General features: G+C 43.8%; 1 protein-coding gene across 2 annotated transcripts in view; it reads left to right on the top strand.

Annotated features, from left to right (window-relative positions):
- The window catches only part of CRKL (CRK like proto-oncogene, adaptor protein), a 37,207-nt gene extending 16,831 nt beyond the window's left edge, over positions 1 to 20,376 (top strand). For both annotated transcript variants that reach the window (XM_021687878.2, XM_044920922.1), the window contains one exon: positions 18,755 to 20,376. In XM_021687878.2, coding sequence (XP_021543553.1) covers positions 18,755 to 18,889 — 135 coding nt within the window. In that variant the 3' untranslated portion in view covers positions 18,890 to 20,376. The remainder of the gene's footprint in view (positions 1 to 18,754) is intronic.
- The last annotated feature ends 71 nt before the right edge of the window (positions 20,377 to 20,447 follow it).

The raw sequence follows: 20,447 nt of genomic DNA, 5'->3' as shown, positions 1-20,447 counted from the left end.
TTGATGAGACATCCGATAAACCTGGAGTGACCATAAATGAGCACAAACCCCAGAGGAAGAACAGAAGGATTTGAAAAATAGATTTTTTGGGTACCTGGGTGGCTCAGTTGGTTAAGTGTCCGACTCTTGATCTCAGCTTGGGTCTCAATCTTAGGGTCATGAGTTCAAGCCCCATGTCAGGCTCCGTGCTGGGTGTGGAGCCTACTTAAGGGGGAAAAAAAAAGATTTAAAATCAATAATTTTAGAACAGTCCTATATATTTTTCATGTTATTTTTTACGAGGTGTAAAATACATGCAGTGAGATGGGCCCTAAATATTAACATCTCAGAACATGGAATTTGATGCCACAAATCCTAGCTCTTTTATTTGTAGATAAGTTGTGAAAATGCCTTGTGAGCCACAAACTACTAGGTAAATCATTATAATATGATTACAATTGAATACTCTTCGTTGGTATTATCAAATTGCATATATGTTGGAGAAGCTGAGATTAAGCTAGTGATTGTTTTTTGTGTGTTCACCTCAAGGTCAAAGTAGGGCAGGGTTGGGAGACAGCCCAGGTACATGACAGAAGGATGAAGTAATGGAGCCTGTTGCTTCAAAAAGCAGAACTTAACCCATAGAACAGCCTGTCCACAGATAAAAGCTAGCATTGATTTTTGTGTGTGCTGTTTTTTTCCATTGGTTATCCTCCATTTTCCTTGGATGAGGAGTAATGTCCGAGCGAACTACACCTGAAGGTTTGTTGCAGAGTCTGATTACTTCTCCCTCTCACGTTGGCTGTAAAGGAGTAAGTTTCCAGGGGCTTGTGGCAGGGACCAGGTCTAGGCAGGAGCCACATGCTTTTAATGCTTCCCAGTGGAGGAACGGGAAAGAAACCAGACTGAATCCTGGCTGAGTAGGCCTTCTAGCTTTCTCATCCCCACACAGACCTGCCCCTGCACAGGTGTACACCCCTAGCCTAGTTCACACAGCACCCTAAAATTACGTGGGGTGTTCTGGGCTCTAAAACCTTCCAGTTTGGGGCGCTTGGGTGGCTCAGTTGGTTAAGCGACTGCCTTCGGCTCAGGTCATGATCCTGGAGTCCCTGGATGGAGTCCCTGGATCGAGTCCCGCATCGGGCTCCCTGCTCAGCAGGGAGTCTGCTTCTTCCTCTGACCCTCCCCCCTCTCGTGTGCTCTCTCTCATTCTCTCTCTCTCAAATAAATAAATAAAATCTTTAAAATAAATAAAATAAACCTTCCAGTTTGCATAGTGATTCCTGCCTTTTGAGGCATTTTCACATCTGTTGTCTCATCATAGGAGTGGAGAGCTCGGATTCGGAGAGTTGTTGTGACTCACATGTGTTCGACACACGGGGGTTGAGGCACCCACTCAGAATTCCAGGCTCCATAGAGGAAGTCAGGAATTGGGCTCTTACCTGAGCTAGGGTTTAAAGCCTCACTCCATTTAGGCCACCTGCCTGTTCACCTCTAGCTCTAAGATGTGTGTGCATTTTAGAAACCTGTATCTCCTGTGCGTTGCTCAGAGTGTGCATAGGGGGGATTGTAGAGTGGAAGACCAGGTACTATAAAGGGGATCATTTATTTTCTTTTTTTAATAAGATTGATTTATTTATTAGAGAACGTGGGCGGGAGCCGGGGCGGGAGTGGGGGACACGGAGAGGGAAAATCGTTGAGCAGACTGCCCACCCAGCAGGGAATCCCAGCACGGGGTGATCGCAGAAGATCTCACTCAGATCCCTGAGGTCCTGACCTGGGCTGGAATCAAGAGTTGGCTGCTTAACTGAATGAGCCACCCAGGCACCCCTAAAGGAGATCATTTAGAGCTTGGTGAGCAGATATGTGGGTAGGTGATGAGGATTAGATTAGACCAGGATGAGGATTAAAAGCCTGGCTAATGATGGATATTGGGGCACCTGGGTGGATCAGTTGGTTAAGCGTCTGCCTTCAGCTCAGGTCATGATTCCACCATGCTGGGATTGAGCCCCGCGTCGGGCTCCCTCTCCCTCTCTGCCCATCTGCCCTGCTTGTGCTGTCTCGTTCTATTTCAGGTTTTTTTTTTTTTTTTTTTTTAATTTATCTGACAGAGCAAGACAGCACAAGCAGGGGGAACAGTAGAGGCAGAGGGAGAAGCAGGCTCCCCGCTGAGCAGGGAGCCCAATGCGGGGCTCGATCCCAGGACCCTGGGATCATGACCTGAGCCGAAGGCAGACGCTTAACCATCTGAGCACCCAGGTGCCCTTGCTCTATTTCAAATAAATAAATAAAATGATGTATATTTTAAGGTAACCCACATACTTGGCCGTTATGCAGTTCTTGTTTCTCAGACCCCAGAAAGAGGTCTCCACACCTTAGTCTCCTTGTGACACTACCCCAGCTGTGTAAGTCTCATCAAAGGCTTGCTTTGGTGTTTCACCAAGAGTGTAAGGGGGACCCGAGTAATAAACTTTTGCCAAATTCCACTTAATGGTATTTCTCATTCTGTATATTTAAATGAGACTTTTGGCTGTAGCATAAGTAAATAGTTCTATGAGCTGCGTTATCTTCTAAAACTTAGTGCGTGTCTGATCTTGTTAAAAACAACTCTCTTGAGACTTTTGCAATTAGGTTACCAGGAAAAGTATTAAAATTAAAATAAGAAAGGTGAAATAAGTAGGACAAAATGTGCCAGTAATTGAAGCTTCCTTATTTCCCTTGATGGTATTAGTGAGAACGATGAGGGCTTAGGTGAACTTTATTTCATGAATCATTTCACACTTTTTTTCATAAAACTTGATTTTCAAAAGAACATTCCTACAAGTAAAGAGAGATTTTATTTTATTTATTTTTATAGATTTTATTTATTTATTTATTTGAGAGAGCATGCAGATGCATGCGCATGAGAGCGGGGTGAGGGGCAGAGGGAGAAGCAGACTTCCTACCGAGCAGGGAGCCTGATGCAGGGCTTGATCCGGGGACTCCAGGATTATGACCTGAGCCAAAGGCAGAGACGCCCAACCGACTGAGCCACCCAGGTGCCCATAAAGAGAGATTTTTAAAACAGGTCTGTGTTTAGCCGTTTTTCTCTCTTGCTTACCTCTTTTCAAGTGAGTTGATGCTTGGGATTTAATTTGAAAAGGAATACTTGGTACCTGGGGTGTGGTAAAGCAAGATGGTCAAGGAAAGATCATGGACCTGCATTCAGGTCCTGGCTTTTTGTGGTGTGATCTTGGGCAAGCTACTTCAATTCTTTTGAGTCTAAAAGGCACCCTTGTTCTGAAGTTGATGTGAGTTTGTTCATTAATCATCCATTCATGCAACCAACCTGTGAGGGATGTCTTGTAGGTCCCTACCACCAAGGTGCTTACCACCTAGTGAGAGAATAGAGACAAACCAGCAATGTGGTAAGTGCTGTAATAACACAGAGTAGGAGGGAGAGTGGGGAAGGGCGGGGGTAGGAGATGGGAGTGTGGGTATTTGTCTGGGAAGTCTTCCTGGAGGAGGTGACCCTTGAACTGAGTTTTGAAGGATGAATAGACGTTAGGTGGGTGAAGTGCAGGGAGACATTCCTGGCAGAGGGAAGAGCTTACAAGACTTAATACCACCGAGTAGCTGCAGGTTGGTGAGAGTGCAGTATGTTGGGCAAAAGCGGCAAAAGACAAAGCAGAGGAAGTGGGCTGTCGCCATGTCATCAAAGGGCTAGGCTGAGGAGACGAACAGTTTTCTTATGTTGCCTTCACTGAGGCATAAAATAGCCAATTTCTCACAACTGATGGAGGTTCTGAAGTTTGCAGGCAACTTACCTTTTTATTGATGGATTTTTAAATAAATTAGAGCAAGTGCTTGAATCTCCCTATGGTATCATTCTCACACACTTGTATTCCAGTATACTTTCCTGACTAGAAAAGAAAGGGAAGAACTTTCTTAGCATTGTCCTTAACTCTGGGGCTGCATACCTATGGTTATTTGCTGTGTGAAAATTTGTATCCAGGCATCTAAATGGAACCTAGGTGGAGCTTTCCCCTGTGGTATGGATTAAGAAAACAGTTGGTGAGGGGTGCCTGGCTCAGTCAGTTAAGCATCTGACTCTTGATCTCAGCTCAGGTCTTGATCTTAGGGTTGTGAGTTTGAGCCCCACGTTAGGCTCTACACTGGGCATGGAGCCTACTTAGTTTAAAAAAAAAAAGTTGGTGACAGTAGGGATCTGTGGGAATCAGAGTCAGTGGAACAGATTTTGTGGAGGAAGAATAACATTTTCTTGGCCTGCAAGTGAGGCTTCAGGTGACTCAGGATGGGGAAGAAAGGCAAGTTGAGTAATAGATCATTCAGTCTGCCCATCTTCCTAATGCTTTTAGCTTTCTGCAGCATCTAAATCCATTGGCCCTCTGGTCTCAACTTGGGCTCCAAAAACACTCCTTCAGCAAAGGTTTACTGAGTACTTACAATGTGGCAGACATTGTTAAGGAGTTTGGAGTTCAGTAGTGAGAAAACAAAGGTCTCTGTCCTTGTGGAAGTTCTGGAATATAGTCTGTGAGTGGTTCCTTTTAGCTCTCCACCAGGGAGAAACAACTATGAGTCCCCTTCCTGTATTTGCTTAGCCCGATGTTTGGACTTTAGTATGTGACCATACAGTTATCCCTCTTCAGGTTTGGGGTGGAGGGGGGTGCGTTTCTTTTTGTTTTTGTCATACACCATCTGTACAGTTATCTGAATCTTTTAAAATCCTTGTTATGTCATCTGGCATATTGATCACCCCCCTCAGTTTCATGTTAGCTGCAGATTTCATAAAAGCACGATCCAGATCTTTGTACTAAAGTCCTCCTCTGCAGCCTCTCCTGATCTATGTAGCATATCTAAAAAAAGATAATGAGGTGGTTTTGGCATGACTTGTTCTTGGTTGAGCCTGTACTGCCTTCCAGATACCATCTGTTTGCTAATTGCATTCAGAATTTTGTCCAGGTTTGATTTCATGCTCGCCTTTTACATTTTATAAAATCTGCCATTATCCCTCTTTTAACAAAACCAAGAAACTTGACCCTTCATAGGTCTACCAGTGTCATGTGTTGTAATGTTCTCTGGCAGGTGACCAGAGTTGGACTCTCATTCCTGCTTGCCGGTGTGTTTGGTCAATACTTAGATATCTGTCTTATCAGTATAAGGACATCCTTTCATCTTTGGCGCTTGTTCTTTTTTATGATGCTCAGAGTTCTTTGTGTGAGTTCACCAGCATTCTCAAGATACTTGCTCTTCACTCCCATTGGGGTCATCTGTGATTGTGTTCATATTTCTTCTTGTATTGTCTTCTCCCCATTTTGAAACCCCTAGTCACTGGATTACATCTGGTTTCTGAATCTTCTGAATCTTTCTAAGGCCCATGGCACCACTTCCTTCACTGACTGGCCTGGAATTCTCAGGTTTCTACTTCAACCACTTGGTTTTGCTTCATTGGTTAGAATTAAATTCACATTAGCAGTTTCTTCACTGATTCTTCTACTGACTGAGATCAAGTTGTGTGCAAAGCAAAACTAGGTTTCAGTAGTACTAGCTGTATTTTTCAGCCTCTCAGGGATCATCTGTGAGTTCCATTGGCTGTGTCACCTGTAGTATATATCCAGCAGTGATGTCAGGTCTGTACATGCTCATCATCAAACATCTGAATCAGCTCTGGAGATCTGTACAGGGTCATGGCCTCCTAACGTGACAGGGCCACTCTGTCTTACCTCCTGTCACATTCCATCAATGATCCCCCTTCTCACCAAGGCTTGTCAGAGATGCCCACAAGCTCATATTCACCTGTTAAGTAAGAATCTCAGGGCTTTTCATCAGGACTGACAGGCTCCTTCTCCATCCCTCTGTCATTGATGTTTGTTGGTTTTGCTTAGCAATATCTAGTTTTATGAATTTGACTTACTCTACTTCTTGTGTACCAAAAGTGTTTTTTTCCTTAATCACAGTGCTTTTTCAAAAGTAGGAATCTTTTTTTTTTTTTTAAGATTTTATTTATTTGAGAGAGAGAATGAGAGACAGAGAGCACGAGAGGGAAGAGGGTCAGACGGAGAAGCAGACCCCCTGCTGAGCAGGGAGCCTGATGCGGGACTCGATCCCGGGACTCCAGGATCATGACCTGAGCTGAAGGCAGTCACTTAACCAACTGAGCCACCCAGGCGCCCAAAAAGTAGGAATCTTTAGAAAGTCCTTTAGAATTTTTTCTTCTAACATATCATGTTCTCTTTGGGTTGTGAATTAGAGAAGATTATCTATAAAAGGTTTTTGTTCCTCTTCCTTAATGTGTAAGTTGGATGAGAATATCTTGAAATTGAGGCCCTGGCATGGTTCAGACAAGGCCTGTCCCAGCCTGGTCATTATGCTGACCATAGTTTTCTGTATGTGGTAATGGTTGTTGAGTAAGAACCATCAGCCAGGGGCTTCACAGAGAGTATTTTAGTTAGTCCTTATGGCTGCCTTATGGGGTAGTTGGCACCAGTCCCATTTTACGTAACCCTTAGAACTTAAGGTTTGTGTAAATTTGTTGATAGTCTCACAGGTGGTATGTGGCAGAGCTAGGACTCAGCCCACAGTCTTATTTTTAGACAGCATTATTGAGATACAATTTATATATTACACGATTAACCCATTTAAACCATACAATTCACTGGTCTTGGTATGTTACATTCTTTTTTTTAATTGTAAAATTGCATAATGGAATTTTTTTTAAGATTTTATTTATTTGACAGAGAGAGACACAGCGAGAGAGGGAACACAAGCAGGGGGAGTGGGAGAGGGAGAAGCAGGCTTCCCGCCGAGCAGAGAGCCTGATGCGGGGCTCGATCCCAGGACTCTGGGATCATGACCTGAGCCGAAGGCAGACACTTAACTGCTGAGCCACCCAGGTGCCCCTGGAATTTATTTTTTTAAGTGTACAATTCAGTGACATTAGTTACATTCATAATTGTGCAACTGTCACCACTATCTATTTCCAAACTTTTGCATCACCCCAAACAGAAACTCTGTAACCAGTAAGCAGTAACTCCCCATTCCCCTCTCCTGAGGCCCTGGTAAGCTCTAACCACCTTTCCATATATATGAATTTGCCTATTCTAGATATCTCATATAAATGGAATCCTACAATATTTGTCCTTTGGGTCTGGCTTATTTCACTTAGTATAATGTTTCAAGGTTCATCCATGTGGTAGCCTGTATCTTCATTCTTTTTATGGCCAAATAATATTCCATTGTATTGATATACCACATTTTATTTATACATTCTTTAATAACATCAGAGTTATTTTCACCTTTTGGCTATTGAGAATAGTGTTATGAACATTCATGTACAAATTTTGTTTGAATACCTGTTTTCAGTTCTTTGGGGTATATACCTAACAGTGGAGTTGTTGGGTCATAATGGTAACCATATTGAACTTTTGGAGGAACCACCATAGTTTTCCACAGTGGCTGCACCATTTTACAGCAGTGCACAAGGGTTCCAGTTCTCCATGTCCTCACCAACACTTACTGTTTTTCCATTTTTAAAATTTTGATTTGCATTCTATAATTACTAATGAACATCTTTTCATGTGCTTCTTGGCCATTTTTTATATCTTCTTTGGGAAAATGCTCAAGTCCTTTGCCCATGTTTTAATTGCATTGTTTTTTATTGTTGTTGAGCTTTAGGAGTTATCTATTCTGGATATTAAATTCTTATCAGATACATGATTTCTAAATGCTTTTTTTTTTTCTGTAGGTTTTTTCATTTTCTTGATAGTGTGCTTTGATGCACATTTTTTTTCTTGAGATTTTATTTATTTATTTGAGAGAGAGAGCATGCACACGAGCAGGGAAGAGAGGGAAAGGGAGAGGGAGAAGCAGACTCCCCACTGAGCAGGGAGCCCAATGCAGGACTAGATCCTAGGACCCTGAGATCATGACCTGAGCTGAAGGCATACGCTTAACCAACTGAGCCACCCAGGTGCCCTGATGCACATTCTTAATTTTGATGAAATGCAACTTACCTAATTTTTCTTTTGCTACTCATGCTTTTAATGTCATATCTAAGAATCCATTACCAAATTCAAGGTCACAAAGATTTACCCCAGTGTTTTCTTCTAAGAGTTTTATGGGTGTAGTTCTTTTTTTTTTTTTAAAGATTTATTCATTGACCTGAGAGAGCGAGAATGAGAGAGAGAGAGAGTACATGAGAGGGGGGGAGGGTTAGAGGGAGAAGCAGGCTCCTCGCCGAGCAGGGAGCCCGATGCAGGACTCGATCCAGGGACTCCAGGATCATGACCTGAGCCGAAGGCAGTCGCCCAACCAAATGAGCCACCCAGGCGCCCCAGGGTGTAGCTCTTATATGTAATTTTTCTCCATTGTGAGTTAATTTTTGTATATGGTTTGATGTAGCAGTCCAAATCCTTCCTTTTCCATGTAGAAATCCAGTTGTACCAGCACCACTTTCCTCATTTGAATGAACTTGGCACTCTTGTCAAAAATCATTTGGTCCTGGGGTGCCTGGGTGGCTCAGTTGGTTAAGCGACTGCCTTCGGCTCAGGTCATGATCCTGGAGTCCCAGGATCGAGTCCCACATCGGGCTCCCTGCTCGGCAGGGAGTCTGCTTCTCCCTCTGACCCTCCTCCCTCTCATGCTCTCTGTCTCTCATTCTCTCTCTCAAATAAATAAATAAAATCTTAAAAAAAAAAAATCATTTGGTCCTAGGGGCGCCTGGGTGGCTCAGCTGATTGAACGTCCGACTCTTGGTTTTGGCTCAGGTTGTGATCTCATGGGTGAGCCCCATGTCAGACTCCACGCTCAGCGGGGAGTCAGCTTGAAGATTCTCTCTCCCTCTGCCCCTCTCCCCCACACTCTCACGTGTGCTCTCTCTCTCTCTCATAAATCTTTAAAAAAATCGTTTGGTCATAAATGTGTTTACTTCTGAACTCTCAGTTGTATTCCGTTGGTCTGTATGTGTGTCTGTATGCCAGTACCACATTGTTTTGATTACTATAGCTTTGTGTAGTAGTTGTGAACTCAGGAAGTATGAGTCTTATACTTTGTTATTCTTTTGCAAGATTGTTGTAGCTATTCAGGGTGTCTTGCAATTCCATGTGAATTTGAAGATCAGCTTTTCCAGTTCTGCAAAAAATGTTTGAATTTTGATAGGGATTGTATTGAATTTGTAGATCTGTGGTTAGTGTTGACATCTTGATAATACTAAGGTTTCCTATCCATGAACACAAGATGTCTTGCCATTTACTTAAGTCTTCTTTAATTTTTTTCATCAACATATTGTAGCATTCAGTGTACAAGTGTTTTACTTTGGTAAAACACACTATTAATTTATTCCCAGTTACTCTTTTTTTTTTTTAAGATTTTTATTTATTTGACAGAGACACAGAGAGGGAACACAGCAGGGGGAGTGGGAGAGGGAGAAGCAGGACTCCTGCCAAGCAGGAAGCCCGATGTGGGACTCAATTCCAGGACCCTGAGATCATGACCTGAGCCGAAGGCAGACGCTCAACGACTGAGCCACCCTGGCGCCCTATTTTATTCTTTTAGATGCCACTGTAAATGGAATTGTGTTTTGGGTTTTTGTTTTGTTTTTTAAGATTTTTAAAATTTATTTGTCAGAGAGAGCAAGAGCACAAGCAGGGGTAGCGGCAGGCAGAGGGAGAAGCAGGATCCCCGCTGAGACAGGGACCCTGATGTGGGACTCCATCCCAGGACCCTGGGATCATGATCTGAGCCGAAGGCAGATGCTTAACCAACTGAGTGAGCCACCCAGGTGCTCCTGTGTTTTTGTTTTTTAAGATTTTTTTTTTTTTTTTTAAGTAATCTCTACATCCCAGCGTGGTGCTCAAACCCACAGCTCCAAGATCAACAAGAGTCACATGCTCCACCAACTGAGCCAGCCAGGTGCCCCTAAATGGAATTGCATTCTTAATTCTTCATTACTGGTTTATAGAAACACAACTGGTACTTGTGTGTTGATCTTGTACCCTGTAATTTTGATGAATTTTATTAGCTCTAGTAGCTTTCTTGTGGAATCTTTGGAATTTTCTATATATAGGATCCCGTCATCTGCAGATGGAGATAAGTTTTACTTCTTCCTTCCCATAGCCCACATTCTCTTGCATCACAGCATACTGGCCTGTGATACCTTTAACCCCTGGCCCATCTTAAAATAAAATCCCTGTTTTCATAAGAAGTGTTAACTGGTAAGCAGCCCTCTTAAATCGAGTTGCTGCCCTGAAGGATAATGTAAATTTCAAGGAACAGAACAAGTCTTCAGTATTAAAAACCAGTAAGTAGCACTGGTTGTAGGGGAGAGTGCATGAGACTACTTGACTACTGCTCGGGGCACACGGACAAGGAGGGTTTGTAGCCCTTAAAAGCCTCTTAAGCTCTGAGAGCTTTGATTCAGGTACTGGTGCATGGAGAGCACAAGGGCAGGTGTTAAAACAGGCGACAACCCCAGGCAGCTCCATGAGGGCAGGGCTGTTGTCCGCTTTGTTCTCTGTTGTATCCTTACGGGGCCTGCCACATAAATAATCACTATTTGTTGAACAAGTAAATGAATGAAAGCCACAAACCACAGAATTAAAACTGCCTGGTGGTTGCAGGACATGGGTTTTTGTTGTGTTTTATACCTTTTTTGGGTTATGGGCCCCTTTTAGAATCTGATGAAAGCTTTCTCCAGGAAAACAACATACATTAATGCACTTACATACAATTCTGCGTATACTTTCGGGATGTTCTTTGATTTCTTTTCTTTTTTTTTTTTTTAAGATTTTATTTATTTGACAGAGACAGCAAGTGAGGGAACACAAGCAGGGGGAGTGGGAGAGAGAGAGAAGCAGGCTTCCTGCCGAGCAGGGAGCCTGATGCAGGGCTCGATCCCAGGACCCTGGGATCATGACCTGAGCCGAAAGCAGACGCTTAACAACTGAGCCACCCAGGCGCCCCTGTTCTTTGATTTCTGAGACACATTCATGTCACCCAAGTTAGAACTTCTGATTCCATTGTAACCCATTGTGCTCCTGATTTTATTTCTGATATAACCAGAGAGTACAATCTGAAAATATCCAATGGGGAAAGGAGACTGATTGGGGAAGCAGAGAACTGCTGTGGCAGCCAGAGCTTGGGCCCTCCAGGGCTTTGACTGCTCTTGGAATCAGGTGCCAGAAGTCAGGCAGTAGAATTATTGCCAGAGCCCTTCTGTTTATGCTCTGGACAAGTAGAGCAATAGGAAACCATCACTAACATCAGGAAGTGCCCTCTTGCCTTCTTGCATGGTTCTCACTAGACACAAAGAATGGGACTGACTAGTGTCCTACCGATGTGTGCTTAATTTTAGAGTTGATGTGTACACTTCCCAAGTGCTGAGTGCAACCAGGCACAAAGATAATAGTGTGGCAGTTCTTGTAATGATAAGGATTGTCATGGGGTGACATTTAGTAAGGTATGTGTCTCCTCTTGATCTGTTGATAGGATCAGCCACATATTCCAGGCTTAAAGTGCTCCTTGAACTGAGTTGATATCCATCAACTTTGAGGTCAGTCTGCTCTCTGAAGTGAGTGGTTCTTTGGGCTCAGTCCTACCGTGAAGCCAGAGGAAGGGCATTGTACCAGAATCGGGTGTGATGAGAGGAGCAGCAAGATGGCATTTTAGGATCTGAGTCTGAGCATTCTTTAGTGGAGCCGTGAAGAAGCAGGTCCACAGCCAGGCCTGTAACTGTGGGCAGCCGGCAGCATAACATAGCCAGGGCATCTTTCCTGTGTTGATGTTCTAGGGCTTGTTCCCCATGGGAAGGGCCTTGGACTGAGCTAGCAATAGCATGAGGAATGACATGCTATGTTTTGACATGTGAGAGCTCCTGCAAGGAGCTCCCATGAGGCATTAATGGTCAGGTGGCCATCAGATGTCTCTCATCCATTCTCTCTTCCTAGCCTGAATCTTAACTTACCTCTACTAGTCAAGGTTCCATGGGTCAAAGCAATAGCTCTCTGCTCCTGTGCTCTGCAGCATGGACTCTCAGTACTGTTTTCCTTCCACTTGCTGCTTTTTAAACTGTTTATTCTCTAACATTCATTGAGCATCTGCCACATCTGGACAGTAGATTATTTATTGTCTCTCCCACAGTGAAGACAAGAGGTTCCTTGAGGATGGGAACTGAGCTGCAATAGATACGCAGTAAATCTTATTAAATTGATGATGTAGAATGGTGTGGAAAGTACCCTGTAAAAACTGAGAATCACAAGTTAATTAGAAGGCATGAAGTTTGAATGTTCTTGGCAGTTTTCAATACTTGGCTCATCATCTTCTCCATCTTCCCATTGTCTTCCTCAGCTGCTTGGTATCCATCACAGTAATTTATTAGACCCCTACTTTTCAGGCCTGCCCTTTCTCTCCTCTCATTCTAATATATGGCATCCTTCCCATCCCATCAATTTTGAGAGGACCCATGTTATTACTAACAAGGTTGAAACCCACTTTAATACAGTGCTTCTCCATGCTGATTCCATTTCTTCCCAGCATGCTTCCAGAGGGCAGTGACCAGCTGGGAGCATGAGCATGAACATGGGTGTGGGGGTTGGGTTCTATTCAGGAATCCCCACTCTGATAACCACTACCACTTACTTAGCTGGGTGTCCTGGTTAACAATTCCCATGTAGTACTTTCTTTAGTTATTACAAGAACCTTTCTTTGTTTCTTTTTTAAGTTTTTATTTATTTGTCAGAGAGCACGCACAAACAGGGAGAGCGGCAAGGCAGAGGGAAAAGCAGGCTTCCTGCTGAGCAAGGAGCCCGATATGGGACTCGATCCCAGGACCCTTGGGGTCATGACGTGAGCGGAAGGCAGACGCTTAACTGACTAAGCCACCCAGGCATCCCTATAAGAACCTTTGAAAGTCAAAAGGAAATTGAGACTTGGACAGCTTGAGCAGTTTGCCATGGTCACATAGGGCATCCGTCTAGTTCCGCCCCACACCAAAGTTCATAGCACGAGCCACCACAGTGCCACTTTATACCTGTTTTAAAGGATTTTTTTTTTTTATTTATTTATTGGACAGAGAGAGACACAGCGAGAGAGGGAACACAAGCAGGGGGAATGGGAGAGGGAGAAGCAGGCTTCCCGCGGAGCAGGGAGCCCGATGCGGGGCTCGATCCCAGGACCCCGGGATCATGACCCGAGCCGAAGGCAGACGCCCAACGACTGAGCCACCCAGGCGTCCCTTTATACCTGTTTTAAGCATACAAGAGATTGCTTACGCCCTGTTGTTGTAGATCTTAGACCTTAGTTTTAGGTAGGTCTAATATTCAAGTTGTATCTTTATATATTCTGAATACACAGTATAGAACCTAGCCCAGTGCTCTGAGTAGAGTCAATGCTCCATCTATAGTGGCTACTGCCTGGAGATCCTTCCTGCTCTCATTGTCTGCATGTGCAGCTGTATAAGGTGGTTATAAGGCAGCTTGGGTTGTCCTTAGGATTTTTTTGATTTTGATCAGGGGGTTGACTACATGTCTTCAACTGTGAAAGAAGAGGAGAGGTCTAGGGTTGCTTAGGACCAGCTTGACGATTCTGGACAACAGCGTTTTAAGCTGTGCAGTTGTAGAATTGCATTCACGTCATGTCCTTGCATCTGTCATATCTGGGAAAGAGCTCGGCAAGTTTGAGAAACTGAAAGGAAGCCAGTGTAGATTGGAGGGGAGGAGCAGAGAGGCATGAATCGAGGTCGGAGGTGGGAGGAGTCAGGATTCAGATGAGGCAGAGCCTTGAAGATTGGAGTTTGGATGTTGCTCTTATGCAGAGAATAGGTGTTGGGAGGTTTAAAAGGCAGAGCAGTGACCCAGTTCTGTTTGTCTTTTTTTTTTTTAAGATTTTATTGATTTATTTGACAGAGACACAGCGAGAGAGGGAACACAAGCAGGGGGAGTGGGAGAGAGAGAAGCAGGCTTCCCGCCGAGCAGGGAGCCCGATGCGGGGCTCGATCCCAGGACCCTGGGACCATGACCTGAGCCGAAGGCAGACGCTTAACGACTGAGCCACCCAGGCGCCCCTGTTTGTCTTTTTTAAAGGTCTGTCTTCTACTGTCCTTAGACCCATGTGCCTGTCACTTCTGTCCTCTAGCACCTTGCTCCTCTGCTTGGCCATCTATCCTCAGCAGATGGGGGACATCAACTTAAAGTTTTCTCCTCTCTCTTTAACCTCTCCCTGATTTTGCAGACTTCTCCAGAAAGTAGTTTACAAGAGACCTGTGACATGGAGTGCAAAATAAGCAAAACAAATGTCCTCCTTCAGAGAGTGCCATGTCGTGTGGGTTGGGGGCAAGGAGGTGACCATGGTAGAGCAGAGAATGGAGCCTCCTTGGGCAAGTCTGCCAGAATCCTGGAGAACAAGACACCTGACTTCACAGAGCTTTGCTTTCCACAAATGCCAAATGGGAAGTACCCACCTAGTAGTAGTGTTACTTTATAGAATACCACAAAAAAGAAGAGCCGAGCAGCAGGGAGTGAGAAGGATGGGTGAAGTCTCCTCCTTCAGGTGCCATAGAGCATCGGAGGGAGAGAACTGGACTTGCGCTGTTGACTTTCCTTACTGAAATGGTGGGAGCGATAGCCAGAGTGGGGTAGGTAGGGTCTGGATGTGGGAGAGCAGGGTGATTGGGAGTTGGGCTGATTGTGCTGGGGTGACATTAGATGACAGAAGGCAGATCAGGGCAGGATGGCTACACTGGTAGAACCAGGTAGTAAGAGGCTGGGGAAACCAGGGAGGGGGGCATTAGCAGGGGGTCAGAGCATATTCCTTGTCACCAGGCTGGAGGGATGCGCTCACCCAAGATGTGGGAGAGGGCTGCCCCAGGCCAGGTTTTCAGGAAAGTGAGGCTTTGTTTTCTTTCACATTTATCAAACATCAGCCAGGGCAGGCTAAGATTACAAACTTCAGGCAAAATATATGCTCTCTGGGCATCTGGAGTCCAGTTGAAGATAGAGAAAGCATAGATAAAATGACAGAATTCCAAAGTATTTTTTGTAGGACATCAAATGAGTGGATCAAACAAAAACTTAAGTTGCAGGGCCCAGTATCTGTCAACAATACTCATCAGCCCCAGACTGTAGCTTTGTCTCTTTTCAGTTCCAGCTCATTCTTGCCTTAGCCTTTTTTTCTTCTAACATCTTGGCAGAGTTTGGTCTCGCTCTGAGTGCCAGCCTGCTACCTGCAGACTGCCCAGATGCCCTAAGGCCATCGTCCCTTTTTTTTTTTTTTTAAGATTTTATTTATTTATTTGATAGAGACACAGCGAGAGAGGGAACACAAGCAGAGGGAGTGGGAAAGGGCGAAGCAGGCTTCCCCGCCGAGCAGGGAGCCCGATGCGGGGCTCGATCCCAGAACCCTGGGATCCTGACCTGAGCCGAAGGCAGCCACTTAACGACTGAGCCACCCAGGCGCCCCCCCCATCGTCCCTTTCTATAGCAGAGGCCACCTGGGTGTTTGCTCACCTGGTTCCCCTTCCCTTTTGTCACAGAATCCTCTCTCCAAATATATACCCACACATCCTCTTTCTTGCCCTTGCCTTGTTGTATATTTATTTTAATACATTAATTGTATTTTCTTTGTGATTATTAGCAATAACTAGAAGTTAATTTAGAATATCAGGAGTTTTCTACCCATGACTTTTATTTCCTATTTCATTATTTAAAGATTTATATATTTATTTTTAGAGAGAGGAGAATGAGTGCATGTGAGTGCAGGGAATGGCAGAGGCCGAGAATCCTCAAGCAGACTGAGTGGAGCCAGATGCGGGGCTCCATCCCATGACCTGTGAGATCATGACCTGAACTGAAACAAAGAGTCTGACACCCAACTGACTGAGCCACCCAGGCGCCCCCCATTTCATTATTTTAAAAATAAAGACAGGGGCGCCTGAGTGGCTCAGTTGGTTAAGCATCTGCTTTCGGCTCAGGTCATGATCCCAGGGTCCTGGGATCGAGCCCCACATTGGGCTCCCTGCTCAGCGGGGAGTCTGCTTCTCCCTCTCCTTCTGCCGCTCCCCCTGCTTGTTCTCTCTCTCTGTCAAATAAATAAAATCTTTAAAAATAAATAAAATAAAAACAAAAATAAAGACAGAGGCAATCTGTTTCTTAGGTGAAAGGGAGATAAGGAAAGAATGTTTTACAATTGGAGAGAAAGGCCAGACAGTGAAGCTCCTCATCTCATTGGCCTCTTTGTGCTCCAGACATGAGACAGCAGGTTCCTGAACTGAAAGGCTCAAAGAGGCCAAGGGTCTAGAGCAGGTGCAGTGCATAGTGTGAGGAAATTGAGGAATGTGATCCGTCTGCAGGTGTCTAGATTTGTAGCATCCTAGTAGCTCCTGCCCGCAGAAGGTTTTTCTCTTCTTACCTAGACCTGATTTTAATTTGCGTGTTCACTCTCATTATTGTATCTTATGTTTGTGCTTAAACGTTATTTTTTTTAACAGAATAAGATTGGACGTAAACCATTTTTCCAGGTTTCCCTCGACTTCAGCTTCCAGCTACATGATTTCTACAAAGTCTACTGTAACTCAAGGTTCTCATTCACATTAGAACTTCCCTTATATACAGATCCGAAAATTTTCATTATCAGAAACAAATATCATAATTAGGGTTTTCCTGTTTTGTGACTTTTGTATGGTAGGAGAAGAATATAGAAATTATAAAACTCAACTCCTTGGGGGGCACCTGGGTGGCTCAGTCAGTTAAGTGACCGACTCTTTTGATTTCGATTTTTCAGTTTCGACCCGGGTCATGATCTCAGGGTTGTGAGATAGAGCCCTGTATCAGGCTCTGCACTGTGTGGAGTGTGGAGCCTGCTTAAGATTCTCCCTCCACTCCCATGCATGTTCTTGCTCTCTGTCTCTCTCTGAAAATAAATAAATAATAAAACTAACTCCTTGGTCCACTTTATAAAACATGAAATTTTTAATAATTATCAGTATTTGTATGAGTTTCCCGGGTATGAATAAAAAAGACATTCTTTTTCTACTCTCTATAAATTAAAATATTATGACTTGGAGAAAGAGCAATACTTGGGACTCCAAGCATTAATCATAAAATAATCTATTATTAAATCCATTTCCTCTGTCCCTCAAATTGTTACTTTCCTTTTAAGACAAAACCAGAGAAAACGTGTTTTCAATTGTAATTTTTTTCCACTGAGTATTTTACAAATTAATTTTTTTACAACTTAAATTTTAATGCAAATCTGAAAAATAGAATGCTCAGTCGTTACCTTTATTTATTTATTTATTTTTAAAGATTTTATTTATTTATTTGACAGAGAGAGGGAACACAAGCAGGGGGAGTGGGAGAGGGAGAAGCAGGCTTCCCGCAGAGCAGGGAGCCTGATGCGGGGCTGGATCCCAGGACCCTGGGATCATCACCTGAGCCGAAGGCAGACACTTAACTGACTGAGCCACCCAGGTGCCCCATCAGTCATTACCTTTAAATTTTAATTGTTCGGGACGCCTGGGTGGCTCAGTCCATTAAGCATCAGCCTTCGGCTCAGGTCATGATCCTGGGGTCCTGGGATCAAGTCCCATATCAGGCTCCTTGCTCAGCGGGGAGCCTGCTTCTCCCTCTGCCTGCTGTTCCCCCTCCTTTGTGCATGCTCCTCTCTCTCTCTGACAAATAAATAAATAAAATATTTTTTAAAAATAGAAATAAATTTTAACTGTTCAACCAGCAGAAGTGTTTCGGTTGAACCTGTGACATGAGTTTGAAAATAATTATTATAATCTAATCTATAAATACATGAGTTGGCTTTTTACATTCTTTTCTCTATACATATCTAGTACTTGGCATTTATTTTTGTCTCGGAACGTCTCGTCATAGAAAGTCTTATTCTTGGGGCACCTGGCTGGCTTATTTGGTGGAATATGCAACTCTTGGTCTTGGGGTCATGAGTTCAAGCCGTACATTGGGTCTAGAGCCTACTTTAAAAAATAAAAATGTTGGGCGCCTGGGTGGCTCAGTTGGTTAAGCAACTGCCTTCGGCTCAGGTCATGATCCTGGAGTCCTGGGATCGAGTCCCACATCGGGCTCCCTGCTGAGCAGGGGGTCTGCTTCTCCCTCTGCCCTCTTCCCTCTCGTGCTCTCTGTCTCTCATTCTCTCTCTCTCAAATAAAATCTTTAAAAATAAATAAATAAATAAATAAATAAATAAAAATGTTTAAGAATCTAATTCATTTTTTTTAAAGATTTTATTTATTTATTTGACAGAGACACAGTGAGAGAGGGAACACGAGTGGGGGGAGTGGGAGAGGGAGAAGGAGGCTTCCCCCTGAGCAGGAAGCCTGATGCAGGGCTCAATCCCAGGACCCTGGGATCATGACCTGAGCCGAAGACAGACGCTTAACGACTGAGCCACTCAGGTGCCCCTAGATTTTTTTTTAATACACTTTTTTATGTGATTTCACTTTAACCATTCTCAGAGAGTTAAGTGTTCATTTCTATCCTGTCGGAGTTAGTAATCAATATGGGGAGAAAAAAAGGCTGCTTTTGTTCTCAGAAGCTTAATACACGTTCTCACCAGCTGAGGATGACGCTGGGCTTACTGGTAGCACCTTGTGTCTTTGGCACTGCTTGATTTTAGGTTTAAGCATGGAAAAAAAGTAAATCCTTAAAAAAAATCTGTAGATTCCTTTGGCTAGAACCATGTGTATGGCTTAAAGTAAACCTTTTTTTTTTTTAGTTTGCAGAGGAAATGCTGACTTTGTCTTCTTTCTCCATCCTTACAGGTTGGTGACATTGTGAAAGTCACAAGGATGAATATAAATGGCCAGTGGGAAGGCGAAGTGAATGGGCGCAAAGGGCTTTTCCCCTTTACGCATGTCAAAATCATTGACCCTCAAAACCCTGATGAAAACGAGTGATTGCTGTTGCCTGTTTCCTGCTGCTTCCTTGTTCTGCCTGTCATAGTCTCCTTTGAAGTGGGAAAGCATTCTCTCTCCTAGGCAGGTAACACTGCATTGCCGATGGTCAGCTTTCTGCAGAGTGGCGGTCTCTCATACACATTGGAATGCACACAGCAGCTGCCTGGGCATTTGTATCATAGTCGTATTGTCAAAGAGTAGCAAAGTTTAGAGTTCTTTTGGATCATAAACTGGAAATACTGGTGGAAGCACACAAGTGGAGAGAAGTTGACGAGGAAAGGGTCTGTCTTCTCATCACTGCCCTGTTTGTACTTGTGACTGATTCTGTCATGTTCATCAGATGGAGCTTGAGGCCATGGTGAGACATTGCACGTTGCTGTTCCATAAAGCAGTGGCTCAGTCGCCGTTTTGTTCTTCCTTTGAAGAACAGAGCAAATGAACTGTAAAGAAGAGGGAATTCTGTTCTAAACTCCCCAAATCTGGCTCTTCTTTTTTCCTTTTTGGTTTGGTTTTGGAAGACTTAATTAGACTTGTGTGTTCTGAACAGGTTTTTAAGTAGCAGGTTGGATTTTTGTGATAATTGTAAGGAATGACACATGCCTCTGAGCTTCCAAACTGACGCTGCTGTAACTAAAGGAATATGGGGGGGGGGAACCACCACCACCCTGAAGCAGAGGCTTTTATTGTCTTGGTTGCCAGTTGTACCTGTTTTGCCATATAGCAAACAGCCCACAAAAAAATCAGTCATAGTGTGCCAAGCTTGTGTGCGTGGCCTCTTGGATTACATTGTCCCCAAAAAGCATCGGGCGGGGGGGTGATTTGGGGAAGGCTTTGCTTACCTTGTTTGCCAGTGATGACAGGAGCAATGGGGGGAAGCACTTGGCCAGTTTTCTGTCCAGTGTTTCAGTGAATGTACCCCTTTAAGGTATAGGAATTTAAGTTTCTTTAAAAAGAGAAGTTGTTCATAGAATCATTGAATTCATTAATGAATCTTTAAATCCTACTCACTGAGGCCCACTCCTCGCTGCCGAAGCCCAAGCTCACAGTCCGCCAGAGAAAGATGGTGCTGTTCATACTGGTTCCCCAGGCTCTGTGTCTGTGACACTCCCAGGCAAAGAAAATGCAAGCTCTGGAAATTGGTTCATGCATTTGATGTCTAAGATTTTAGTGACTAGGGAGAACCATTAACCATTTAGCAATTTGATGTTAACATTTCCTTGTTAGCTAAAAGAGGGCTATTCATACAAGCCACCTTGGTACAAAGGTGTGGCTGATCCCTCATCTGGTGCACATAGCAGTCTAGGATTCTGGAACCTTTATGCAGTTCAGGCTGCTCTCCCTTCTGGATACTGGTGAAGACAGGCCTCTGCTCAGAATGAATACAGCAGACCTAGAAATGTAGCAGCCACCTAATGACTGATTGCATCATTTGCTGAGCGGCTGCTTTAGCCACGACCCTGTCTCCCAAGCGTCTTGGGTTTTGAGTTAGAGCATATTATATATATATATATATATATATATATATATATATATATATATATATATATATATATATATA

Source organism: Neomonachus schauinslandi, chromosome 14, assembly GCF_002201575.2.
Source record: "Neomonachus schauinslandi chromosome 14, ASM220157v2, whole genome shotgun sequence".
In the NCBI taxonomy this organism is placed as follows: domain Eukaryota; kingdom Metazoa; phylum Chordata; class Mammalia; order Carnivora; family Phocidae; genus Neomonachus; species Neomonachus schauinslandi.
The sequence above is the reverse complement of the archived record's forward strand: the minus strand, read 5'-3'. Positions and strand labels throughout refer to the sequence as shown.